The sequence below is a fragment of the Aspergillus pseudoviridinutans genome (genome assembly GCF_018340605.1).
Source record: "Aspergillus pseudoviridinutans IFM 55266 DNA, scaffold_5, whole genome shotgun sequence".
In the NCBI taxonomy this organism is placed as follows: domain Eukaryota; kingdom Fungi; phylum Ascomycota; class Eurotiomycetes; order Eurotiales; family Aspergillaceae; genus Aspergillus; species Aspergillus pseudoviridinutans.
This window is the reverse complement of record NW_025091285.1, coordinates 2,129,884-2,155,935: the sequence shown is the minus strand read 5'-3', so window position 1 is coordinate 2,155,935 and position 26,052 is coordinate 2,129,884. Positions and strand designations below refer to the sequence as shown.

At 49.2% G+C, this 26,052-nt stretch overlaps 9 protein-coding genes across 9 annotated transcripts; 4 read left to right on the top strand and 5 right to left on the bottom strand.

Annotated features, from left to right (window-relative positions):
* Positions 1 to 611: 611 nt before the first annotated feature.
* rrg9 (mitochondrial ribosome assembly protein RRG9) lies at positions 612 to 1,463 on the bottom strand (the record flags this gene model as incomplete). The annotated part of the gene is made up of 1 exon (XM_043303692.1): positions 612 to 1,463. The coding sequence occupies one exon, from the start codon at positions 1,461 to 1,463 to the stop codon at positions 612 to 614; it is 852 nt and encodes a 283-aa protein (XP_043159627.1).
* Positions 1,464 to 2,930: 1,467 nt separating this feature from the next.
* On the top strand, positions 2,931 to 6,282 carry Asppvi_007808 (uncharacterized protein; the record flags this gene model as incomplete). The annotated part of the gene is made up of 4 exons (XM_043303691.1): positions 2,931 to 3,470; positions 3,537 to 3,808; positions 3,868 to 4,686; positions 4,752 to 6,282. The coding sequence occupies 4 exons, from the start codon at positions 2,931 to 2,933 to the stop codon at positions 6,280 to 6,282; spliced, it is 3,162 nt and encodes a 1,053-aa protein (XP_043159626.1).
* Positions 6,283 to 6,689: 407 nt separating this feature from the next.
* On the bottom strand, positions 6,690 to 7,562 carry Asppvi_007807 (uncharacterized protein; the record flags this gene model as incomplete). The annotated part of the gene is made up of 3 exons (XM_043303690.1): positions 6,690 to 7,076; positions 7,125 to 7,406; positions 7,458 to 7,562. The coding sequence occupies 3 exons, from the start codon at positions 7,560 to 7,562 to the stop codon at positions 6,690 to 6,692; spliced, it is 774 nt and encodes a 257-aa protein (XP_043159625.1).
* Positions 7,563 to 9,286: 1,724 nt separating this feature from the next.
* On the bottom strand, positions 9,287 to 9,766 carry Asppvi_007806 (uncharacterized protein; the record flags this gene model as incomplete). Its single annotated transcript, XM_043303689.1, has 2 exons — positions 9,287 to 9,556; positions 9,608 to 9,766. 2 exons carry the CDS (start codon positions 9,764 to 9,766, stop codon positions 9,287 to 9,289), a joined length of 429 nt encoding a protein of 142 aa, XP_043159624.1.
* A 1,119-nt stretch (positions 9,767 to 10,885) lies between these two features.
* Positions 10,886 to 15,062, bottom strand: acuM (gluconeogenesis transcription factor RDS2; the record flags this gene model as incomplete). The annotated part of the gene is made up of 10 exons (XM_043303688.1): positions 10,886 to 10,937; positions 10,994 to 11,939; positions 11,994 to 12,300; positions 12,569 to 12,591; positions 12,699 to 13,292; positions 14,073 to 14,199; positions 14,256 to 14,360; positions 14,414 to 14,578; positions 14,630 to 14,714; positions 14,803 to 15,062. 10 exons carry the CDS (start codon positions 15,060 to 15,062, stop codon positions 10,886 to 10,888), a joined length of 2,664 nt encoding a protein of 887 aa, XP_043159623.1.
* A 764-nt stretch (positions 15,063 to 15,826) lies between these two features.
* Positions 15,827 to 17,229, bottom strand: Asppvi_007804 (basic helix-loop-helix domain-containing protein; the record flags this gene model as incomplete). Its single annotated transcript, XM_043303687.1, has 2 exons — positions 15,827 to 17,106; positions 17,166 to 17,229. 2 exons carry the CDS (start codon positions 17,227 to 17,229, stop codon positions 15,827 to 15,829), a joined length of 1,344 nt encoding a protein of 447 aa, XP_043159622.1.
* Positions 17,230 to 18,588: 1,359 nt separating this feature from the next.
* Positions 18,589 to 20,451, top strand: Asppvi_007803 (uncharacterized protein; the record flags this gene model as incomplete). Its single annotated transcript, XM_043303686.1, has 4 exons — positions 18,589 to 18,644; positions 18,735 to 18,876; positions 18,999 to 20,183; positions 20,329 to 20,451. The coding sequence occupies 4 exons, from the start codon at positions 18,589 to 18,591 to the stop codon at positions 20,449 to 20,451; spliced, it is 1,506 nt and encodes a 501-aa protein (XP_043159621.1).
* Positions 20,452 to 20,928: 477 nt separating this feature from the next.
* Asppvi_007802 (putative HET domain protein) lies at positions 20,929 to 22,960 on the top strand (the record flags this gene model as incomplete). Its single annotated transcript, XM_043303685.1, has 2 exons — positions 20,929 to 21,235; positions 21,288 to 22,960. The coding sequence occupies 2 exons, from the start codon at positions 20,929 to 20,931 to the stop codon at positions 22,958 to 22,960; spliced, it is 1,980 nt and encodes a 659-aa protein (XP_043159620.1).
* A 1,741-nt stretch (positions 22,961 to 24,701) lies between these two features.
* Positions 24,702 to 25,643, top strand: Asppvi_007801 (cytochrome c oxidase assembly protein; the record flags this gene model as incomplete). The annotated part of the gene is made up of 4 exons (XM_043303684.1): positions 24,702 to 24,904; positions 24,954 to 25,023; positions 25,095 to 25,536; positions 25,594 to 25,643. 4 exons carry the CDS (start codon positions 24,702 to 24,704, stop codon positions 25,641 to 25,643), a joined length of 765 nt encoding a protein of 254 aa, XP_043159619.1.
* Positions 25,644 to 26,052: the final 409 nt, after the last annotated feature.

Below are 26,052 nucleotides of genomic sequence, written 5' to 3'. Positions count from 1 at the left end.
GTCGCAGCGTCACCATGTGGGCGGCGGGAGGAAGAGGTGGAGGGATATAGGAGTCGGGGGAGTGACAGCGGGTACCAGCTACCACTGTTTTGGAATTCTCGGAGGTAGTCTCATGCATACTCCAGCATCGACATGCTGTCATATGCTAAACGAAGCTGGCCATTTTTCTATGGTCGTATGGTCAGAGGGCAGATTAAGAGCCGGATGCGCTCTGATCGGGGAGCAGTCGGTTGGTCACTAACGTGCATGGTTCCATTGACGAGGAAGACGCCTCGGACTGCGTGGCGCTACCGCTCAGCTACCATGGTGTTTGCATCTGGTCCTCCAGAGCGCTCTAAACATTAAATTATTGGAGAACTGCGCGTAGAAGCATATTGTCTCGTGTCTCTCAATTACAATTGAAGAATCCTCGATTCATTTTACTATTCATCTTCGCAATTCCTGAAGCCGGAGAAACTTTGAGCTTCTGCAACTAATAACAATCACGGAAGCCAGGAGAATTTAATGCAGGGTGCTTCTATTATTAGGATATATGGTACACTATAATACATACTAGAGATCGACGAAATAGAGTCTCAAGCAGAACGCTTCGAACACGGTAGACATAGCCCTCACAGAGGTTTATCATACAACACCTTGGCGTCCGAGAATTTATCTGCGCGGCGCTTTGGAGGCCTGAGACCCAGCTCAGACATCTGACTCCAAATGCGATCGTGTCTTCTTTCCCACCGCTCCCGTCTTTTTTCCGTTTCTTCAGGCGAAGGCCGCCATTTGCTCTTCAAGATCCGTCTGATTGCTTCCGGAGAGACCTGAAACTGCTCAGCTAGCACAGGAGTGGTGAATCGATCCGGTGCAACAGCGTGTAGGTGACGAATCCCTTCCAGCGCGTCGGGCGATAGCTTCTTCGGCGGATTCCAGCCCTCCTTGAATTTCTTCTTCAGAGCATCCTTTTGAACTTGCCACGGCTCTTTCTTTTTCTTCGACTTGGAGAGGACAGAAAGACCGGATGTTCGAGGGGCTTGTGAGCGTTTCTTATCATCCGAGGACTTGTTTGCAGCTGGCTTTGGACCGACCGTTTCTTCTGATGCAGACGCTTTCTTATTTTTCGCAGAATCGGCGCGAGGCGAAGAGTCGACAATCTCAGACGGATCGCCTGATGCTGTTATTTCGCCGGCGCCAGACTTGGCTGGTTCGTCCGGTTGTGGCACACTGCTACCATTTGCAGCGCTTGAAGGCGTATATGGTTGTTTGGATGAAGTAGGTATATGGTCGGCCAGAGTCAGCGAGCTGAACTGTCGAGCCCCTCTGATCCTGCGATAGGCCAAGTGTGGTCGTTGCACGGTGAGGAGACTTTTGTACTCAGAACGAGGTCCAAGATCGGCGGCGAACTCAGAGCGAAAGACATTTCGCAACAGGGTAGGAAGACTGAGTCTTGAGGACGCGAGGCACATACTGTTTGCCATATCAAGGACTTGTTCCCAAAGTATTCTCAAGAAAAATAGGCAGACATCAAAGAAACCTGGCAAGAGAAGATTGTTGTTCGAATGGAGCAGCAAGGAATCCTTTGATCGATTGAAATTCAGATTTGCTTCTCGAAACGGCCTAGAACAAATACTATTGTGGCCTGAGGCAATAACAACATCATGTGACTGTACAGCGAGTGTATGCCTCCACAGAGTAGACGAAAAGTCTGATGCAGGCCAGCACTAGCGCATTTGAAAAGTAGAAGTAAACATGCTGCTAATTGCTAGAAGCGTTCTTGTGTATATATGCTATAATTGTTTAACTATTCTTGTGTGAAGCTCAATGCTTTGATTACTGTCAAACGCCTAGGGGCCGGGGTCAAGGCGGTAGATACCTAAGGTGCAGGCGTTGGGCTGTTTTAGGCTTGGAACCCTGGAAGCCTCAGGCTTATGGAGAGCCTTAATGCTAACCTTGTCTTGATGGCAGCATTATCATTCGCTGTGAAAGTCCGGGGTCACTGGAAAATTGAATTTTATGCCAGTGGGTAACGTGTGAGATTGAGAATCTCTACCTTAGATGTACATAGATTCCAATAATTTTGTAATCCCTCTGACCCCTAGACCAGAGTCTCCATCAACTCTCAATTGACAATGAAAGTCAAGCAAGGAGAGCTCATTTCCACGGCTCAGATTAGTTTAGTGTAGATCAGCGCAGCTATCTTGATGGTTCCCGCGCCAATCTACGAATCTATAGAGCTTTAGAACCAACCTAGTCTACTTTCAGGTTTAGAATACAAACTATTTTGCCCGAAGGAACCAGCTTCAGGACTGAAAGTTCTATGAGAATATGAGATGTCAGTCTTCCAAGGCCAGGGCTTGGGAAACTGCTTGTCACTGTGTCATATCCACATTCCCATTCGCCCATCCATTCTCTGCTGAGAGGGATCACTGGAATGTGCTGCTGCTGCTGAGCTCGAGCTGGAGCTCCCCTCCTTGACAGTGTGTGCGCACTGTGTGGACGGGCGTATTTACTCCTGCTTTATCCCTATCACTGAACCCTTTCTTTTTCTCCTCATACTTATCTCTTTGTCTGTGTCACTCCTTTGAATACGCATTGTAATTGTTTTTTCCATTCTCTGGGCCCACGCTTCTTTCTCGACCTTCCGATCACTCTCGTTCATTCTTTTCCACCACTCTTCGTTCAGCTGAACTCGAAACGGCGGTGATCGCGAGACGCTCTTTGGCTATATCCCATTCTAACGCAATTTGACCCTCCGCAGACCATCGCTTTTCTCGATCGTTATCGGAATTCGCTTACGAGCACGGCTGATAAGGGTGTATCTGTTGGATGATTCCGTTGACAGTAGCTTTGACAGGCGATCCCAGCGTCACGACAAATGCAAACGGGCTTTCTAGCACCCTTGGGGGAACGTGAATATTCGCAATCTGAATTCGGATTTAAATGGGATGGCGAGTGGTTCATTGACAGTCAAAAGCAAGAATGCTGGCCCGGGTTCTTCCCTACGCATCACACCTTCCAATTCGCCTGGTCTGAGAGCTCCCCGGTCCCCTAACAAGACCTCCTTGCACCAATCCACCCTTTCCCTCCGGACGGTTATCGGCACGACTGCGACGGACCCGAATGGCTTCTCAAGCCACGACCAAAGCAGATCGTTTGCGCTATGCGCCGGTTCGGCGGCCATCCTCGCAGAGCTGGATGATGAAAACAATGTAAACCAGCGCTTTTTCAAAGCACGACCCTCCGCGAGCAGCATCAATCCCGTTACATCTTTCTACAACCAATCCACGCCTCCATCGACGCCTGATACGAGAGCAAAATCGATATCCAACATCAGAGCAAATGCACACAGTAACACCCACAATGGATCTCCGTCCAGTGACCTCGCCGAGACTAACAGCCCGCGATCCTGGTCATCGAGGGAAAGGATAAAGGCGGTTACTAGTGTGTCAATCAGCCCAAATGGAAGATTCCTTGCCGTAGGAGAGGTGGGTAGCCCATTCGTTTTCTCTGCACAATTGAAGAGCGTGGCTAGTCCGCTAATCTGAAAACAGACTGGATATAACCCCCGAGTCTTGATCTTCTCTACGGCGAAAGACGCGTCCCCGGAGGTTCCCCTGTCGATTCTGACCGAGCACACCGTCGGCGTTCGCAGCCTCTCCTTCAGCCCTAACTCCCAGTACCTCGCCACCCTCGGAGAGGTGAACGACGGTTTCCTCTTCGTGTGGGCTGTAAGTCTGAAGTCCGGATCGGCTAGGCTACATTCGACCAATAAGTGCATCAACATTGTTCGCCACATGGGCTGGACGGGACAGAGCCTTGTCACGTACGTTGTTGGGCTCAATCCCTGATCGTTACCGGCAGCAAGACTAACTAAGGTGGCAGCGTTGGCGTTCGACATGTGAAGGTATGGCGCCTCCCGGAAGCAAGACCTGTATCGCCATCAAAGTCCCGCCTGAATGCGGATCCGGCCATTAGCTCCCCCAGCCTGGCCCCGAAAGCGCTTTCGGGACGAAACTGTCTCCTCGGGCCTTTTGGGACTTGCGTATTCACCTGTGTCGCAGGCATATCAGACAGTGAAGCTGTAGTAGGAACCGAGGACGGTGCTCTCTGCCTCCTGGACGACAGTGAGGTATCTCCAAGACTATCCCTGATCAAGTACGTGGGATTCGGCATCACCTCTTTGACCATTGATCCGGATCATGGTTACCTTTGGGTCGGTGGTCGGGAAAAGAGGATGCAGAGGTTCTCATTGGAGTCACTCCGGCCGACGAGCCCAATTTCGCCAGAGTCTTCTGGTCGAATCTCAGCGAGTAAAAAGGTCAAGGGACCTGCGATCACTTGTATGGGATCCCTCAGATCACATCTAGTGACCGTCAATTCCAACAAAGAAATCCAGATCCATCGGGTAGAGCCAATAAGTAACGATTGTGAGAGACCACTTGCGATTGCCGCTCATAGAGATGCGGTCCTCGGCATTTCTCCGTTGCCAGATCTCAACGAACTCCAAGCAAACTTTTTCACGTGGTCGTCCAACGGGACCGTGAATTTTTGGGATACAAAAGGCAGGTGTAAGGTCTCTAGGACAGTCACGGTAGAGCAGCCTCTGGTCAGTGATGAAAGTCAAACAAACGAGTTGAAAATCTTGAGGGCGACTCAAGATTTGAAGTTGTTCGTGTCGGGAGATAAAATGGGTGTTTTGAGGTATTCAACACTCCTGCCATTGAAACAGACAGCATAGGGAAGTGAAACATTGACCTTGAGCTTAGGGTCCTTTCGGGACAGTCGTGGAAATGTGTCAATCAGATTCGGGCTCACGAGGCAGAGATCACAGATGTGGCTCTTCACTTAGACTCCGAATCCTGTCTCATTGCCAGCTCTGGTCGAGATCGCATGGTTCAGCTTTTCCGTAGCACTGAAGAAAGCCTGGAACTTGTGCAGACCATGGATGATCACGTCGGGTCAGTGAATCAGTTACTTTTCGTCAAGAATGGCGAGAAGCTTCTCTCGTGCTCCTCAGATCGCACAGTTTTCATTCGAGAACGCATGACTCGAGAAACCAGCGGAGAAACAGCCGTTGCGTATCTGGCATCCAGGGCTGTTACGCTTAAGGCATCTCCAGTTTCCATGACTCTATCTACAGAAGACCCAAATATTCTAATCATATCCACTGTTGATCGTTGTATACAACAGTATGACCTCGACTCAGGGAAGCACATTCACTCTTTCCGAGCCACCGATTTAGATTCAAGCGACACAGTGGTCATGACTGCTCTGAGCATGGCTTCCCACATTCCAGGGGAAAGTCCCACGTTGCTTATCGGAGTCGCAAGCACGGATAAATCAATTCGCGTGTACGACATGGAACGCGAAGCGCTTCTTACTGCCGAGTTCGGCCATGCTGAAGGCGTGAGCGATGTATGCTTGCTGACCAGAGATTCTGACTGCACCGGGAAACCTCCTAGTCGAACACTGGTTAGCGCTGGTATTGACGGTGTCGTCATGATATGGGATTTACTGGTGCAACCACAGCAATCTCAGGATTATACCCAAAACAATCTATCAGAGGAAGAAATCTACAGTGTCTCGAAAAATCCGACGGTCTCCAAGCCGCCTCTGCGCAAGATTTTATCCAAACACGAGCTTGCTGGATTCCAGCGGCAAGACAACATCACAGGAACCCCAACTCCTGTACGGGACTCCTCACAGTCCCTGGCTCGCAAAATTTCCAAAATCTCTCTCACACCCTCTTCCTTGAAGAATGAAAAATCGGCACCGGCTACGCCTTCGCCTTTCTCAAGGTCTGACCGTCGCTCTCCCCCTTCGCACTCTCGGCTTCAGAAGTTGCGCAAGTCACCATCCCCAACCAGAAGGTCAACACCTGGTAAAAAGCTCAGCAACACAAATAATCATGCTCGCCGCATATCACTGGACTTCCGCTCCCGTGGCAGAATCTTGTCAAAGACAGAATCTGGAAGTCTAAATTCATCTACGGACCAGGTTTGCCGCACATTGAAGGCTTACAGGAAAAAGCTGCATACCTCCACAGAGCCTCTCCACTCCCAGAAGGAACTGGAGCGAGAACTGGACCTAACACTTCGAGTCCTGGCTGCTCGACCTAAAACTTGTGGAAATGTCGAGATCGAGACGGACAGCAGCGGAAAGGAAAATGACAGGAAACAGAATTCCCTGCAAAGTCCACATCGAATGCACTCGGCTTCAAGTTTGCGCCAAAACGGCGCTTATCAGGGCTCGAGAATCGTACGTTCTAATGATAATGGTGAAAATCCTGGTGAATAGCGGATTGGTTGGTTCCAGTGTCTTGCATTTCTCATGCATTCATTCATCCTCTTTATTTCTTTCACCTTCGCCAGCACTCCTATTCTGGGTCAATCGCAAAGTTTTGTTCGACATGGCATATCACCCTTTCTGCCCATTGCACAATGCTGTGATTCATTTTTCGGTCTTGCCGTCAGCTACGGGCAAAGCTCGATGGAGTTTGAGGTTGGATTTATCACAATCTTTTGCATCTTATTTATGGATATGTGGTCAATCAGACAGACACCGGGAGCAATTTCCAACGAAGAATTTCATAACGGGCCTCTGTGGTCCGGCCTTTCTGCGAACCCCTTCAAGCCTGAGTATACAATCAAATTGTGAAGACTCCCGTAGCGTAATATATAAGCGAGTAAACCTCAACCCGTAACTCACATAAGTTTGGCGTAGTTTTGCCGCAGCATTCTTAACAGCGCACCACCATCATCCTTTACGAAACCAGCCAGTGTAAACGCAATCTCTCCCCATTTTCGACAGTCCTCATCAGCTGAGGCAAGATATAAATCGACCGCTCTATTAAAAGCCATGGTTGCCAGCCATTTAAGCTCGTCGCTCGGATATTCAAACGGCAAGTCTGTGTCTGCTGAGCCATCGCGAGATAGGTCGATAGCTTGCTGAAGGACTGGCTCTGCCAACGAGTAGTCTTTCGCCTCTACGGCTATTTGAAACAGGCACCGTAGATACCGGGGGAGTTTCTGGTGAAAGGCCCCAGCACTGAAGGACGGGGACGGCGAGGAGTGGAAGATGCATATTATATCCTGTGCCTTTGTTAGATTTACTGTTAACACCGGACGAGGTTGCTTCACCTTGACGACCTGTGCGATGTTGGGAGCTGATGCCCCAGAGCGGAGGATGCGGTCTAGGAATACTGAACAGAGGTGGTCGTCGAGGATCTTGTTGGCTCTCTCGATTATGTCCGGGATTTCGTTCCATTGCTTGAGATTGATCGCTGCCTCGAAGTCCAGGGCGATCAGGAAGCGGTGCTTATGCATCCATGCCTCCCGTTCGGGTAAGGTGTTGCATGTATCAAGTTGAGCTTGAATGTGTGTTTCGAAGCGCTGGACGGATTGGCGGATTTCCTTATAGGCCTAGGCGTTGTCAGTCCGCTGTATCTCAAGCAGATGGCTTGAAATAATGACCTTCGCAGAAGAGGGAGTATGGCCACGGGCTTCGGATATCAATACATTGGATCTGACGTACTCGCCAAGGAGATACATGAAGGCTCGGTCTTTGGCTCCAGTCATTTTATGGTATAAGTCTGTGAACTGTGCCGGTGTTAGAGGATATAGCATTGTTCTCCATGTTGAGGTTACCTTGAGGGATATGCCTAAGAGCCGTAGGACAGGCTCCGAAGGGGATGTTCTATGTATGTCAAGGGCTATGTTGTAGCTCTTCTTCGCAAACCATTCTAATTCACTGGCTGAGCAGAGTGGCACTCTGCCTTCGTTGTCCGCACTTTTCAAGGCTGATTCGGCTTAGTATTCGACTTCCTCTGGATTGCGCTGAAGCTGACCTTCCTCAAATGTGGATATGAGATGGGCTATTGAAGCTGCATTGTCGCGGTCCTCTGAGTTCAATAGTTGAGCAAGCAATATTATACAATGAATCAGCTCAGTGACCATTTGTCAGACACGGGCAAGACATACTGGAACAGTGTTGAGACGGATGTTGCTCCAAACGAATCGTCATCCATGCCTGCTATAAGCTGCTGAAGACATTCGGTGGTAAATCGGGTATTTCCTGAGCGTCGAGCCTCTGCAACACATGAAGAGAGATATATCTTTCCCTGCTGCCCTAGCTCGCTCAACGACCTAAGACATGTTTGCCCTGGAGTTCGGTTAGATATTTGATAAAGAACACTCCGCAGACATACCAAGACTATAGTCATCATCTCGTAAAGCTACACCATACAGCATGTACAGCGTAGATGCTGAGGCTTTGCATTCTTCGAGGTGTCTAACAATGGCTTTATGCGCCTCAAGTGCGCTTGAATCGCCTCGGGAGCAGGAGATCAGCTTCCTGTTAGGACCAGATTGAGTAATCTCCTGCAGAGGACGCTCCCGGGCCACCAGAATGCCTACCTTAGAATTTTGCCTTTACTGTCCGAGGATATTTGGAATAGAGGCTGTTCGATCAGGAATTCACAGCATCGCTCTGCGTGTGACATGTCTCCCATAGATATCGCTGCATCAATGTGCTTCCAGACCAGCTGCGTCCACAGTCAGCAATTGCAAGTGTATGCCAGTTCTACATGGATTCACAATCAAGCAAGCGTTGGTTGCCTCTTCGCTGAGATGCTGGCGTTCAAACTCAAACAGACTTTGAGTCACGTCTTTCAATACAGCTATGCAACCGAGGGCAGAGGGATGAGATTCGGTCAATGCCCAAACAAGGCTGATGAAGACGCGCTCTGTCCAGCCTCTTTTGTCTGAAACAGCAAGCTTGTCACACAACAGCTGTCTGATCCTTTCCAGGAATAACTGGGGTCTTCCTTGTCAATACCACTATGCTAGAGAACAGTACATGGGATCCTACCTGGATTCCTTGAGCTTATGGATGAAGTATAGGATACTATTTCTCCTTTAGACGATGAGTATGCAAATTAAGAAAATAAACGTACGTCTTTAGGTCAGCGTCGTTTAGCTTCAAAGCTGCAATGGCGCGTCGAAGGACTGAAAGTCTGGATAAGTGATGGGACACAAGCGGGATACGGTTATCTTCTCACTTTCAGCATATTCATCGCAGTCGGAAACATTCTCCTTACTAAGAATCTCGAGTTGAAGAACATGAGCTTCAAATGCATCATCATATTCCTGCAAATTGTCAACAGCGATAGGATACATTTTTCTTCGACTTACACTTTTCAAGCACACCACTGCTCTGTCAAGACCACGCTTTGCGTCTGCCGTGTCGAGCTGAAGACTGACCCAGGCTGCAAGCCATCAGCTCACTCAAAAGTACCATAGCCTCATGGCAACTCACCGAAAGTGATCAAGACCCGGAGCCTTTTATCCTTCAGGTCCGAACTGACTTGTTGGATTTCCTCCTGAAGAAGCTCGCTTGAGCTCAAAGCTCTTTCAAGCCATCGAGCTGCCACATCGAGCTGCCGACGTGAGATTGCCTGTGCCCCAACTTGATAGCAGATATCCATAACAGTCTCTTGATGTCCGCCTCGGCTCGCTTGCGGGACCTTGGAGAATAAATGCTCTGCAATATCGGATCTACCTTGCAGCCAGGACTATGTCATCAGAGTCAGCGATACGAATATCATGCGTGAATTGCTCATTACCAAGTAGACACGCAGCATGTAGTATTCTGTCATGTAGGCTTCGACTTTTGCTCTGTAGCGGTTGCTCTGGTTTCTAGACATATCATTTAAGCGAGTAGCCGCTACACCGATGATGCTCTGGCTAAGATCCAAAAGTGCTTGATCTGCATCGAATACCATCATCAGAGCTGGAACTTTGCAAGGGATAGATGAGACTCACCCATACAAGTACGTGCTGCTCTCAAAGCAAGCTCCAAGCTTCGGCTGTTTCCTGGGGACAGCCTTCAGAAACGGTCACCTATTCAGGTAGGTGGACTCATACCTTGATTGTGGGCAGACGTGGCACAATCCAGCATTGCAAAAGCAAGAGCTTTCACTACAAGGGTCAGAACTGCTGCGGAAGAAGAAGCATGTTGTGAAGATGTCAAAACCTTTACTCAGTAGCCTCAGCGCTGAACTGTCGGCAGAAGCGGACACTGCCATTAGTTGCGTGCATGTATTCCATAGCTTCGTTCCTTCAGTATCCAACCGGCGACGTATGGTTGATGAGAGTGCCGTTGGGAACAAGGGTATATCGCCGAGATAGTTGTCAAGGAGTTCGACCGAAGTATCCAGCATCAGGGATTGTTCAGGGTGTCTTGCACTGGAGAGCCACGTTTGTATTTGTGTAGCGAGCGCTGAGACGATGAATAATTAGAGATCATGGATGGAGAGGACGGTGCCAGATTATACTGCGACTTACCTAGGACATTGAGTGATCGTTCTTCAAGATCCTTGGATGTCATTGTTCTCATATCACAACGGTTGCTACTGTAGTTGGACGGTTGGAACTTGACTGTGCTACTTGGATGATGAGAAGCAGCGCTTCTACTAAGAGCCCGGCGGTATATACTGAGTAGAAATCTGTTTTCTGGAAGACCGCAGTTGCTGGGTGATATTATCAACTTCATAGCAAACTGGCGTTCACCTGACTGGTCTAGTCCATAGTCAGAGGTCAAGACACAAGGCCATGAGAGCATAAGATATATAACCACTCCGACACGCAATTAATACAATTCGGTTCCTCGAAAGCTTTGGAGGATATGTAACATCTTCTTTTTTTGACAACCGTGCAAGCGTCACAGAAAGGATATCGAACAACGTTTCTCTAGTAGCACTCATATGGAGTTGCCCTAGAGCCATAAAAGAAGTAAGGAAAAGGACAAGCGCGAGAACTATGTACCGGAATAGTTCGAATAACAAAGCCTAATTCCCCTAGATACGCCCGTAGATAGACCAAATTTTAAACTCAGATAACAATCATTTGCTTCTTCGTTGTGACGGTAGGAAGTTGCCAATAATGAGCGAAGGACTGGGTGTACTGTCAGCAAATTCTCAGGCATGCAACGGATGTTCTTGAGCACTCACATATTATGATTGTCCCTCCGAATTGTGAAAGAGAAGCAACACTGAATCCCATTCCCGGGATTACTCGAATTCGGATTCTTTAGTGTGCAGCTTGTGAGCATCGCCTTTTGAGTGTTATCGAACGCAATAGCGCCGAATTTCTCCCAGTAGCTCACGAGCTGATCCTCAACAATGATCTCGTGGATTGCCAGCTTGCCATCTCGCAGACTCTCTATTGGCACGCCAATAAGTTCTGCCATCTCCTTGTTGCCGCGGAAGATCTCCCCCGTTCGCCTCCAGCAGCAGGCGGGAATCGCCATACTAGCAAAGACACGGTCATATTCCATCAGGCTTCGTTCGAACCACATCTCCACAAGAATGAGTTCGATATCGGTCAGGCTTTGCATTCTCTCCCTAAATTTGGGTCGGAATTTGTCCAGCTGCCGCAGAATCTTCTGGCGAGATGACTGCTTCATGTTCTTCTCCATGTATTGGTTCAAGCGAGCGTAGCCTTTCACATAGTTAAAAGGTTTCAGAAGACCAGCATCGTATTTCGCCTTGAGAAGCTTGTTCATCCGCTCTTCCGGTGGGTCTGAACCTGAAGGATCCGCCGCAGTCATATAATAAGTCTCTCTTGCCTTATCGTTCACCACCGTGGAGCTTGGACCTTGAACGGAATCGTTCTGAGGCGGTTGACTTTGCGTTGGCTGAGGGGGCTGAGCTTGCTGCAGTAAGGCCGTATTATCCAGATTGGCCATTGAACTGATCAACGTTGGATCGGAGTATATCCCCTGTAGATTATCATTTGGGAAGATTCCCCCGTCATCTAGAAGGCTGCTGCTGAGAAAGTCTCCCAGAAGGTTGTATTCGTTTGTGACTTCCGGCGCATTGAACATGTACGACGGGTGGAAAGTGTGCATATCCTGGAATTGGCTTTGTCCTCCGAGCCAGTCGTTGTAGCCCAGCACTGTTCTCTCATTAGCACCAGTCAGAAAATACAGGCAGCCGCCTTAGGACTTACGCTGTTGGGAGTTGGGGCCTATGCTGTTTTGCGCAGAGGAGGAGGGGATGCTGTTATGCTGCACAGCACTAACAGAGGAAGGGGGAAGGGCGATAGTTCCATCGGCAAGGATTTGCTGGCCAGCAGAATCTTGAACATCAACGTTTCGAGGCATGCCTTGAACACTGGAAAACTCATTGTTCGAATGACCCTCCTCTTCAGCAGTTGAATGTTCGTGTTCGCTCCGCGCCCGCTTTGAAGGCTCCCTGGGTTCGTCATGACACAAGTGACCTATGTTGCGCTTTATACACCGCGTGCACGGCCGCTCCTTTATTTAATCCACGTAAAATGTCAGCTAAGAACCTTTCACCAAAATCGAAGCCTGCGATACTTTTTCACTGAGGCAAGCTGAAGGAAATGGATCAGGAAGGTCGTACCGAATCGCAAGTCATATGCTGTGCCACATAAGGAAGTACCCTGCCGTTAGCGAATGAATTCTCGGAAAGTAGACCGTATAGTGACAATTGAGAGTCGCGACGCCGGAGAGCGTGGCGGATCAAGAATGTACGGGGTCAGTAGGTAAGATGTGGGCTTACCGATCGTCGACAGTAGACGCATGCTGCAAAAGCGTTGGCAGTGTGGTCAGCAACGTGGTCTAAGATGCGAACGCGGGGAGCGGCCGCTGCCAGAATCCTTGCAAGATGCATAACCAGGACAGTTTCTTACCATGATTAACTTTGCGACGCTTTTTGGGGCTAGAGTGAGTCCCCGCGGCGCTATTATCAGCTTTCACCGGTGGTGAGGCAGTATTCTTTGAGCCCGACTCCATTCTGGAAGAGTCGCCTTCCGCCATATTCAGTTTGACATTCTCCATTGTACCGTTACGCGGCTGTCCATCCGGGGCTGTACCCGTCTGCGCGGCGCCGTTCTCCGTCATCGATCGCTTTGATCTGGCCGGGCGCAAAGCGGTTGCGCAAAGTTCGGCTCGCTGATGTCGCTGTTGGTTGTAGGAACACGAAAGAGCAAGTTCCGATGGCGACCTGCAGACATCGAAGATCACTTTAGAGGAAGATAAATCAGACGCATTTGCAGGAGCAGACAGCAGGTTTTGCCTAGCTGCGAGCTGAGGGGTGCAACGACGACGAGCGATTGTGATCGCCTTATGCTCAGATTTCCCCGCCGAGATGACTACTGATGGCCGGGCGGGCTGCCCGTCTTTTTTCCCGGGCTCCTCCGCACTGGGGGAACCACCGTGGCGGAACTGTTCCTGCTTTCGGGATGTGGTGCCTCGGGCATGAGCGATTATTGCAGCCCATCTACCTATTATTATCAGCCATCAGCAAACGGAAGCTGCAGGGCCATGTGCTACAGGCTGCCTCGGTCTGAATCACGTTGTGTTACACAAACTTGGTACATGCTAATATTTATCATTTGCACCTATTTTGAAAGTGCAAAAGCACTTTGGATTCTGGTAGGCCAAACGGTCTGTTCGGCTATTGAGAAGCATGGGGTTTAATAGGGATCCACAGGCAAACCAATTACAACCAACACCGCCTATCCCGTAGTCTGTATGGAGTGTGCTCCCATCTGCTCGGTAACCAAGGCTGTAGATGGACATTTTCACGCAATCACAGAACGTCGTTAAAATTTGACGTGATGGGCCGAGGTAGCTACACCCCATTTGGCGCTATGTTAGGCGACGAATGTATCTAGGTACAAAAGTAGTACCTTCAATTGTACTTCATCGGATCTAAATCCTGCCATGGGCAGCTACTCGCTTTGGGACCCTCTCTGGATAAAGTGAGCCTGATTCTCCCGTTTCAGCTCATGCGCCAAAGCTGCTGTTGCACAACTGCAGATTGCATTCAAAGATCGGGCATGATCCTTGTGACGTGGACAAGTGAACTGGATGCTCTGGGCCGCCTCGGAGCATCAGTACACCTGTTCGGTTGGGTTTGCCACGAATTTGGGGTTGAGGTCGGTCTGTGGCATAGCTTCCTCTAAGAGCTCAAGGCCAGTTTGAGGGTAAGATACTCAGTCAATTTGGCAGGTGTGATAGAGGCTGCATCAGTCAGGGTGCTTCAGGTGCTGAGAATAGACTGAGGGCTGCTTCCGATCGGGTGAGCGCATCCTTAAGGCCAGTGAGAGGGGCGACATTGTTCTGCATCGATTTCAGATGCCCGTTCAATTGTCTCAACAAGCCTGAGATTTCCGGATCGTTCTCCAGCTAGAGTTGGACGTCAGAAAAATGTCAGGCATTTGAAAAACATATTTGGTCCATACCTCGTCAAAACCTGATTGTGAATCTTTTGGTTCCAGAATTGTAAAATGAGCCGCTTGGCCCTGAGTCTTGGGGATATCGTCGAGCTGCCGTAGTGCCGGATGCTCCTTCAAAAGGATGAGCAACTTATTCTATGACCAGAACCTTTCAGGAGACTCACATTCTTCATCTGCCGTTTCCTTTCTGCTTCGGCTCGATTTGCGTTTTTTTCCATCTCTTGCAATTGTTTTGATTCTCTGGCCAATAAGGCCTCTTCCCTCTCAATTTCTGCCTTCAAGAGATCAATACTATCGGTCATAGTTGCTAAGCTAGATTCAAGAGATACCTGGACTCAACATCAGTATGGCACCAAACAATTCCACGAGAAATCACATACATGCTCATTCAGCGCCGCTTCATAGTCAAACACCGATTCCTTCGTGACAGGAGGAAACGGCATTCGAGGAAGTCGCTTTCCGAGACTTGAAAATTGAATATGTCAGTCAATAATGACCATACGTCTTGCAATCATGATCACGCGACAGATTCAATGCTCAGCAATCAACATACTTCCTAACAACTGCCTGCACAGCCGCCTGCGCTTCGATGCGTTTTCGCTCATTCTGCTGCCGCACGATAACCGGTCGTTCAACCGCTCGAAACAAATCACGAATCTTGTCTTGAACGGGCTCAGGGAGCGTTGTCCACTTCGACTTGATAGTCCGCTCGGAAACCTGCCGGACTTGGGGCTTCAAGTACGCGAAACGCTTGTTGCGCGCTGGATCGTCATGCGCATCGCCTTCTCTAGAACGCTTTCTCTTCGGTGGCATAGCGCTGCTTCTCAGCTGCTCAATTCAAACTCCGGAATATTTTAAATCGTGGATGATGGGATACAGAGTGAGTTTGTTATTTCAAGTCTGCCAAGGAAGGCTCTTGGTTTGGTTTGATGTGCCGCCAACAACGCGCTACGGGTACTGTCACATGCTTAATCAGCTGAGGACTAACCATTGCTGAGCCAGTGAGTGGGGCACAATCAACGTCCGGAAACAATATCGCCAGATCTATCTATGGGGTATCTCTCCTACATAGTATCTATTCCATAGGACGAGAATTCCTCTGGAGGAGAGTGGCTCAGGGTCTATCCCTCATGGCTACTTTTTACAATATCGCAACAGGTATGAAGATATGTCGCACCCAAACACTCTCACTGCCGAGATCATCTGTTCTATATCTCTAAGCTACCAACATAAACAATCGGTGCGACCTCAACCACACTCTCCACATATCGGAGATCAATGTATACACATTGGCCTGAGTTTGGTAGTATTTGGTACGATATCGATATTTTTCAAGGGTATAATGCTATATACCAGTAATATAAATTAGAAGAAACAACATTATTGTGGCAGCAAGTGCAAATGTTGCCAGTACCTGATTCCAGATCCGCTGGAAGGGAACGCCTGCGTCTTCCTCTGGCAATGGTGCACTCTCAAATCGCTAAAACGCTTCAATATAGAGCAAGTCAAAAATAAAGACCATGTCTTGCAGGGATTAGAAATGAAAAGATATCGTCATCGCGTAACTGGCTCGGTGATCATCGGGGCATCACTAAGCCGTTCATCGTCTTCATTTCTGCTAGTTGTGCCCTGAGCATTTCGTTCCCTCGTAAAATATCCTCGAGCCAGTCAGCAGCCTGGGTGAGCATTGCGCTTTTGCTAAAGCCTCCGCCCTTCAGCCCAGGCACAAGTGAACACAAATCGTCAAAGCCCTGTCGAATGAGATTCCTGCGCTTTTGCTCTGACAAAATGTGATTGTTCCTCTTCTGCTCTTCTGAGAGATTCTCACGGGCAGTTTTTCCTCCTTGCTGCAGCTTGGGTTTTCGGATTGTGTCATTTGATGCTCGCCTTGGTTTGCCACTAGCTGAGCTCTTCGAGCGTCTTGATCTTGGTCTCGTGCTATCTGCGTCAGAGTGTTCATCGTCTTCTTGCTTGATCGAAGTCCTTTGTCTTTTCTTTGGCTGCGAATAGTCATCTAGGGCGTGATTGTATTCTCTTTGTAGGCTGGTGAGCGGAACTGGCCCGCCGGAATCTCCCCAATGAGAGTTGTAACCACCCGTTGTCCGCTCCGGGCTAGGAGCTCGAGTATTCGCCGCGCTGCTTTGAGGCTCAAGGCACTCCAAATTCCCGAGCAATTCCTTTGTCCGCTCTTCTTCATTCGGTTGATCAGGAGGCGCGATGTAACCTTGGTCCATAAAGCTAACATCAGAGCCCCAGTGGAGTGGGCGCACCTTTGCTGATGCGTGATGTTCGGCAGAAATCGGTTCCCGTACGTCAAATAGCATCTCCGAGGTATGAAAGCCAACAGGCAGACGCGTATGGGTAGCGCTAGGCTGTTTGGAAGATATGTGGTTGTTGGACTGCTGAGTCTTACCGTGACCGTTTGAAACAGAATGGTTGAAATTGAGATCTGGCATGGACGGGAATTGCTGCTGTCCGAACCCGGGGTTGATGTCAGATCCAGCCATCCCGTTCTGATAGAGCATGGAAGCCGCGGTGAATATGTCCGAGTTCGCGCCCTGATTATTCGGTACCATGCCAGATTTATCTATTCCTCGATGGGAAAGTGACGGTTGTCCAAGCGAAGTAGTGGAGCCTTCAAACGTAGGCGGCAGTTCAGTGGACCACTCGAAATTGACCGGATCAAGAAATTTATTGGGCTGGTTACGCAGCCAGAAATCATCTGTGAAATGACTCGAGTTCATCGTAGTGAAGAAATTATCCAGCATGTTTGATTCATTGTCATCAAGGAGCGCAGGACCCGGAGGTGGCGCGGGTGCAGGTTCGTATGGGGTGTCCATGGGCGATAAAAACGAATCTAAGACGCAAATTCAGTTAGAGATATAGCAATAGAATGATTCTTCTCGAATCACATACAACCAAAGGGTCCGAGTTGGGCGTCATTCTGCCCAGAACGGGAGTCGGGATTTTTCATAGCCATTATAATGTGTAAAGGAGCGACGGATTGGAGGTTTGTCGTGATAAAAGCGTCGAAACTGATTGCTGCCTTGGTAGTCTCAAGCAGGCCTGAGAGAGAGACAAGATGCGCATGCCTCGAATGGCCGTGATCTCGGATCGCAAACTAGATACAGCTAATACGGTAACGTGCGATTTGGAGGGCCCCAGAGTTTTCGAAGCAGCAAGAGTGGCTAGATACTGCGCCAAAGAAAGACCGAGCGTTTTCTGTTCAGATATTGCACGAAATATGATCAAAAGGTAGAAATGAGACTTGACCGCGGGGTACGCAGTAGGTTTAAAAACTGATAACAACGGGTATCATACAGATGATCAACGACACGACAAGATCGTTCCCCGCATTTAGATTCATGTGCAAAAAGAGGAAGAAGTAGAAATATGACGATGGGAACCTGGAGACGTCTCAAACAGGTACATAGTTTGGTGGAGAAGGAGGATTCCGTCGGTCTTTTCGAGTCGATCACATGCAAAAATTCGTGTGTTCTAGAGGTCGCGTGACGTAACCATATTACCAAAATTACGCCTCTGTTCTGGGGAGTTTCGTGAGCAGGTCGTTGTACCTTTGTAATTTACTGTCATGGATATCCTCGGAACAATTTCCCAGAGCAGAAAGAGCAGCGATGGCTTCCAACTATCATGAAACTGGTTTTTGAGTCGCTTCTCCCAGACTCACTCCAAATTATGGGAAAGTTTGGGGGTGGCTGTTTTTAGATCTCTTGATCATTTGAATCCCAATGTTCTAAGATTAAGGCTTGGGAGACCTCAGCTTTGTGTTCCTGCTACTCCGTACTTACGGATGATCGTCGTCGGCCATTGCATCGCCTAGTCTTAGTTCTCACGTTTCTGCCCCTGAACCAGCCTTGAACCGGTGACTGCCGACAACTCTGGGGCAGTAATTAACTTAGTTAAGCGGCTCAAGCCTATCAGTGTCTTTGAATTCCCTAAGTTCTACGGAGTAGTCTAAGGACCGAGGTCGAAATTGCCGTTGCACGGATCCACAGCAGATCATACGAAACTTTGCTACATACGAACAGGAGTAGTAGCTGTCTAGTGTCTACTACTGCTACTACTACCCAGAATACTGTTCCTCACTGTACGGAACTTTTCTCGATACCAACAGCTTTACTCGCGAGCAACCTAATATCCATGTCAGCATTCCATACTTGAGTTGCCTGTGTCTCTGGACCGGATTTCCTATTTTCTGATTGGCAAGCTCGGTGTCCTGTCAAACAAACACTGAGCCTGATCGAGGCTGGATTCATTATCATGATTGGTCCGAATTGTGATAAATGAGAAAGAACGAACTGAACAACATTTAGGCATCATGGATACTCCGATGCTTGCTCGTGGGAATAGGAGCAAGGCTCGGATCCTCCAGCCGTAAGTCGAAAGAATCCTTCTGAAAATTACCATTTATGGCATGGCACGGAGTAACTTTTCAATATCTTGCATTGGTGCTTGGCCATTTAGCAACGAATCACTGACCTCGCTCTGCTGTAGCGTCCTGCGCGCATATGCGATAGGTTATCTATCCTCAACAACACCAAGACTCGTATCATGTTTACGGCGACTGAAAGATGATAGATTGAGCAACAAGGAGAAGCTTGAAGAAGTAGGTTATCCTTTCCCTGTCATCAGTCTACGTCGATTGCTCTACTCGTAGTTGATATTCCTTCCGTCTTGCTTGTCGTTGTGCCAGAGTCACCAAGCATAATCTGATGCTCACCGGTGCAGTTGTCTCGAACATTGACAAATGCTATCCGTTTGGACAGTTTTCCGACGTTCTGTGCACTTTTAGTTGGGGGCTCGACTGTCTTACCTATCCTTCTTTTGCGACTTTGTGCGCTTCTCGGCAGTAGAATTGGTAAAGTACCCGGCTTCATAAAGCCTCGGGGCTTTTTGCGGTTCGTCCGCTTCGTTACTGCATTCGTTTCTGCCTGGTTTAGCTTTCAGCTGCTCAATCAGAAGCCTATCAGACTCCAGAGCAGTGATGTTCTCTCGAGCCAAGGAACTGGTAACGGAGACAATGCTGGCCATAGTCCCGAAAAGAACGTCACGGCTCAATACAGTCCTGATCTTGCCGGGAGGACTATGGACCTCACACTTTTCACTTTCACTAGAGCAATGGATGTTCTTGTCTGTTTGGCATGGTCACGCTGGCGCGCTTTGCGGAGAAGTCAAAATCGTTGGTCTTTAGCTGAGTCTGTCGCTCCTGTGCTTGCTGACGCAGGTCTTTTCGCTGCCAGCTCTGCTGTAGTAATGTGGGCATGGTTTTACCTCCCAGAAAGACTTCCGAGATCCTATGGGAAGTGGATTGGCGAGGTGGCAAAAGTGGACATTCGTCTCATTGAAGCGCTTCGACGGGCCAGGCGAGGGATATTCGTATACGGAAAAGATACTGGCCAGGCACATCTTCTTGAGTATATGTGCGAGGATTACAACTGGCCTAGAGAGTGGGGAGACCCAAGCAAGACGGTTCCCATCCCCTGCGAAATGGTACACATGGGTTGTGGTCCCAATTGCGAAAAACACGCTGCTTTGCGATTTGCTAGAACATTCAAATTCGCTTGTGCAACCTATATCCCGCTGCAAGTTGTCTTCCGTCTGCGATCAATGAAAACGATGTCGTCTCTGCGTCGGGCCCTGACCGATGCCCTGCGGTCATCTACCTTCCTCGCCTCGTTTGTGAGCATTTTCTACTACTCTGTTTGCCTTGCCCGAACGAGGATTGGTCCAAAGATCTTTAGCCGGGACGCGGTAACACCACAGATGTGGGACTCTGGCCTCTGTGTCGGGGCCGGGTGTCTCATGTGCGGATGGAGTATATTGGTTGAAAGTGCGCGGAAACGACAGGAGATTGCGCTGTTCGTGGCACCGAGAGCCGCCGCAACTGTGTTACCCCGTTATTATGACAAGAAGGTATGGTTAATGAGCTTTGTTCACGTCACTTCGCTCGACTTGGGGATGGTTACATTTCCCCCTATCGTTCCATCCTGTTTTTATCATTTGTTCCCTAGACCACCGATTACTCAGAGTGTACCATCAGTTACTAACATGATCCCAGTATCAATCCCGAGAGCGCGTCACTTTTGCTCTCAGCGCTGCCGTTCTTTTCACCTGCCTTCGTGAACGACCCAGCATGGTTAGAGGTGTTTTCGGGAACATTGCAAAAAGCATATTGAAGTGAAGGGAGGACAGTGTACATTGGATTGCACCCATAGAGAGTGTCTGTTGTCGCAGAGCGTTCCCTTTATCGATCGAAATTCTCCAGGAGAGAGTTCTTGTACATCAGTAATAGATGAGATATGAATAATAAACTCTGTAAGAAGTGATCATTTACCTTGAGATATGCTTGATTGTGGATAACCCAAGTTCTACCATCGTGAAGTATTTGAACTAGTAACTTTTCATAGAAGGCGACTTTTCCGTCCCAGTAAATGGCCAATGGCAACCTTCGAGAAACAAATCTATCTTAAGAAAGCTTCCAAGAAAGCTATTGGATTTGACATCTGTCATCATCAGAATGTGCTGCGGCACAGCCACCTTGCAGCCTAAAATCCGCAACAAGATAAACAGCGATCTGGCCGTCTCCAACCCATCAGACGTGATTTGATGTGTCCAGAATCTCATATCATCAAGTTTTCTATTGAAATTGAAACTCGATATGCCGCTTTGCGAGACCTGTGACTCTCTTGATCTTGAGCAAGATGATCTTACGGATTCTGGTATCAAGTTAGGACCGTTCAAAGACCTGCTTACGAGAGCCGAAAATGGCTGCGACGCATGCGAATTCTTCTGCAACGTGTTGCAGACGTCTACTCGATGGACGACGAGGCTCGATGAGCTTGCCGAGCGAGTGATCTTTCTGGACAGTTCCCGCTTGGACGCGAGGAAGCCGACGAAGCTTGGTAACTGCACTTATTGTGCGGACGACTTGTGTCTGGACCAGTGCGTTTCAGAAGATTATGAGGGTGTGCACAGATTATGTTGAAAGTGTCGCTGTTGAAAGGCTGATCTTTACAGGCCCACTAGACGAGGAGGTCGATCGTGTTCGTCGCATCCCCGTCGACCTAAGGGACGAGAAGTGCTTTAGTCGAGTTCAAGCTTGGACTGCTGAATGTGCGGCCCATAGTACCTGTTCCAAGCCCTTGCCAGTTAAACTGCCGGAGAATATCATTGAGATCCCAGCAGATCCTGCAGTTTCTCCCAGGCTGTGTTCGTCGAACGGTAGATCAGGTTCTTACATGGTTTTGAGCTACTGCTCCGGGGATTTCGAGTCTTTGATTCAGCGAGAGTCGGGTAAGACCGTCTTCTCGGCTCCAATAGATGTGCCTTCCCTGTCGAAGACTTTGGCAGACGCGATAGAAATCGCACGCAAGCTAGGGTATCAATATCTGTGGACCCGAAGCCTTTGTACTTCCAGAGAGGAATGGGGCAGCGATCCGGCTCGAATTGCAGAAATATACGGTCAAGCGGCTTTGATGCTTTCAGCGGAAGTTGCGGAGGACGCAGGCTCAGGAATTTTCCATGGCAGACGGGTATTCTATTCTCCTGCACTAGGTCGCAACAAAGACAAATACCTCCGGCGGCGACTCCTGCGGTGGGCATCCGATATTGAGGAGTCACCGCTGGTGGGACGGGGATGGGAGATTGTCGAAAGAATGCTAGCTCCGCGAGTTTTACATGTCACGAGGCGTCAATTGATCTGGGAGTGTGCTTCTGGGTTTCAGTTCGAGGCCTCTGGAATTGTCGACAAAAAGACAGGCTCCGGGCAAATTCGACAACGCTACGTCAAGGGAGTCGTGCAGCCGTACATCGACAGGCCTTTCCAAGGTCAAACAAAGGAAGCCGGTGACGTTGGGGACGAGGTGGCCATCAGCAAGCGAGTGGCACGACTCGAGGCCTGGCATCGGTGTGTAGACGCCTTTTCAAAGGGATCAGTCAATGTGCCATCCGACAAACTACTCGCCATGGCTCCCCTCGCAGCCGCCATCAATGACGGCTCTTTGGGCGAGTATATCGCGGGCATTTGGAGCAGTGACATCGCCTTCGGGCTTGGTTGGTCACGGCCCTACGGTGTTTTACGTCCAGCAATGGAGTACAGAGCTCCAAGCTGGAGCTGGGCCAGCGTAGATGGTGCAGTGAGCTCGTGTGCTCTGGCGTGGCCCGAGAATCTAATGCAGGAGCATGCTAAGGATCCCTCCTGGCTGAAGCAATACCGGCCAATACTGGTATCTCACTACATTACTCTTGCCGATCCCCAACGCCCGTATGGCTACGTCCTGGACAGATCCCACATCCTCGTGGAGGGTTCTTGCATTGGATTTAAGACACTTACCCGAAGACTACACGGCAAAGAAGCTTTTGGCCTGACTTTGGTCCTAGATCAGTCACAGATATTCGATTGTCCATGCTGCATTCCCAGGTCCGTTGATACCCAAAAGGCAGAGCGGGACAAGTTCGGCAGCGAAATCGAGCACTATTTTTGTATGGTTATACAAGGGGACGCATGGCGGGTAGAGGAAGGCTGGAGTCCCCATCGTGGATTTTGCGATCTTCTCATTCTAAAACCTTTGGACGAAGCGGAGGTTCTCATGAGAGTAGGATTTCTGCGGATTTCTGTTAGATCATCGACTGATCCACATACGGCCTTTGATGCGCTGCCCTGGGAAAGACGGAAGTTGAAACTGGTCTGAAACACTGGTCCTGTGTGAGCCAGCAGTTCGCAATGACCAAGCTTTGCTAAGACCTTTCTCCTTTCCTACGATGAATAAAATTTCAGAATGAATATGGAGCACTCAATAGTTGACGTAGAGCCCATTACATATATCCTCATGAGGGTCATGAGATTCGTGTGGCTTGTACACAGTTTCTCGATCAAATGCTCATTTCAAATGACAGAGTGGAAAATACCTGACGACTCTGTGGCAAGAAATCATGAGGACCCTTCATGAATTTTGATAATGCCGCCAATCGCTCTCTGGTAAAAATACTCATCTGGCCGGATTGCGCCAGGTTGGTAATCAATGTTATAAGTGCCATCCGCGCCGGTGCGGACTCGCCAAACACCCTTAACAGTCCTCCAATCAAGCACGACAGCATCTCACTCCCCAAGGCCCTTCAGTGACAAGCCAACATCTTGTGCGAATAATCGGAAAAGATTGGATTCGAAGGTCTTTCTGCTCAGGCAATCTCACAGGAGCTACCATCACCAGCGACGTGCGCGCGCGCGACTCCGGGAGCCATTTGAGTCAGATTGTTAAAGTCACCGTTCAGACCAGCAGAATCAGCGTGAGTAGTACAATGGCGGTGGATTGTAGACATTGCACAAAAGTAGACCCAATCAGTCTCCGTCACCATGGGCCAGTGGCGCGATGTCGACGTTACTTGCCTCAGCGTCGAATATCGGCACGCGGCGAAGCACCTGTCCTGAGACTGCTTGCGCTTCCTGATGATAGATAATCAAATTAAGTACTGATCTCCCAGCACCGCTGGAGTTGCTCCAGAGCCTTAGACAAAGAGCAGGCTTTCTGGGGGTCGCCAGCCTCATACGACATTGACCATAACCCATTGGTTGAGTTCAGATCCAGGACCCAACGCAGACAGGTTATCAGTCGCATTGGCATGATTTCCGGTCCCGGATAGGCCTTGTGACCACATAGACCTTGGTCCCGCTGCCAGCTATGCCATTCTCGACCATTTGGTTAAGGAGATGGCGTGCATGGATTATGCCCTCCGTTCATGCACCCAATCGTGGTGGGATTCTGTTCGAGGTCTCCGTGCCGTCCTGAGCTCACAGACCACTACTGCTGAACCACAGGTTACCCGCCGTGTCATACATGGCGTTGAGAAGTAGTTCATCCCGTGCCAACACTGAGGTCAAATCCACCGTCCGCTTAAGAGTTAGGCTGGGGCCGTCACTCGTCACCGATAGTTGCACGATATAGATCTGGCCTTTCTTGAAGGTGACACCTGCATCAAGGGCCGCTTTGCATCTTCCTAAGCGTTGGATTGGTCCCGGACATATATTGATCAAATCACCCAGATCATACTCGCAGAAGCAAGCAAGGTAGGGAAGGGTGTGGTTATTCCGGGAACATGGATGAAAGTCAAGCTCTGTTGATGTATATATGTTCGAGAACCACCGAATGCTCAGCTAAACCAGGTCACTTCAAAACTTGCGTGGTCCGTCATACTGGACGGCAGACAAAATTCCTGCTTCCTTCTCTGACGGCTTGATCAGATCTTTTTCGTTCTCCTGCCCGACATTGAGGTTTGCGAGTTGGGATGTATTGAGAGGTTCCAATGTTGCTGGTGGACTGTTATATAGTTCTTATCGATAAGGGGACAGGATCATGTGACATGATCTTCATGTCGGCCCCATTTCTCAGACGATGCATTCGCCGATAGATCCGCAAAGCACCAAAATTGACAGTCATGTTTGCTCGTGCGCCCTTGCAATGGGCACATTTACGGTCGGCAGGGACCGGTCTATGTTCAGGGCGCTTGAACATGCGCTATTTTGACTTTGGGAAGAAGTTTTTCTCTCACAATTCGTTCTTGCGTCAGGGACTACACCAAAATGCCTCGTTTGCGCCTTTCAATACACCCCAGTCGCAGAAACGGAATGCATCCGTAATGTATGAATATTGGTATCTTCTTACTAGCGATATGGTTGACGACGTCTAGGTACTACACCGCGAGTCTCATTGTTGGAACCTTAGCGCTCGCTTATGGCTCCGTTCCTCTATATAAAATGGTACGTGGAAGCCTGAATAATGGTTTGCCGGTCTCGGTCCAGACATGAACCTGAACAATCTTCCTTTGCAGATTTGTCAACAGACCGGCTGGAACGGTCAACCAGTACTTACACACCGTGCCGGAGACGGCGACACCTCATCGCGCGTAACGCCAGTGGCCGACGCTCGTCGCCTTCGAATTACCTTCAATGGTTCAGTTTCGGATGTCCTGCCTTGGAAGTTTACACCACAGCAGCGTGAAGTCCGTGTGTTGCCCGGCGAGACGGCACTTGCTTTTTATACTGCGACGAATAAAGGCCCGACGGACATTATCGGTGTTGCAACGTACAGTGTTACCCCTGGTCAGGTCGCCCCATATTTCAGCAAGATCCAGTGCTTCTGCTTTGAAGAGCAGAAATTGAATGCTGGAGAATCTGTTGATATGCCGGTCTTCTTCTTCATTGACCCGGATTTTGTGAAAGATCCGGCCATGAAGGGCATTGACACCATCACTTTGTCGTATACTTTCTTCAGTAAGAAACAATGAGTCCTAAAGCTCGAAGTTGGATGGAACGCTGACTTCTCCATAGAAGCGAAGTATGACGACAATGGAGTTCTGAAACCGATACCCGCTGCTTAAATCTCCAGAAAACCGGCCTCATAATCCCCTCAGGACGCAGCGGCTCGCGTCGGTCTCGAGCCGTGATGTTATCAGACCCATGCCTTGAAGCAACATCAAAAGTCGAAATTCGGTCAACTCCCTCACTCCAGAGGCGTACACATCTCTTGGCGTGGAGCTTGATTTGACCGAGTCTCGCCACATAGACGGCGTGTCTACGTCCATTACATTTAGATGGACAACGAATACTATCTCCTCTCTGGATACGGCCGCTTTGGATATAAAATATCGGGAAGGCCGTCCTTCGGTGTATCATACAAACGCGTGTAATTGTACATATAACCTTTCAGGTAGAACTAGCGTGTCTTTGAACAAGATATGTGAAAAGATTCCCTCCATATAAAACACGAAGCACCCTACCCGCTTGATT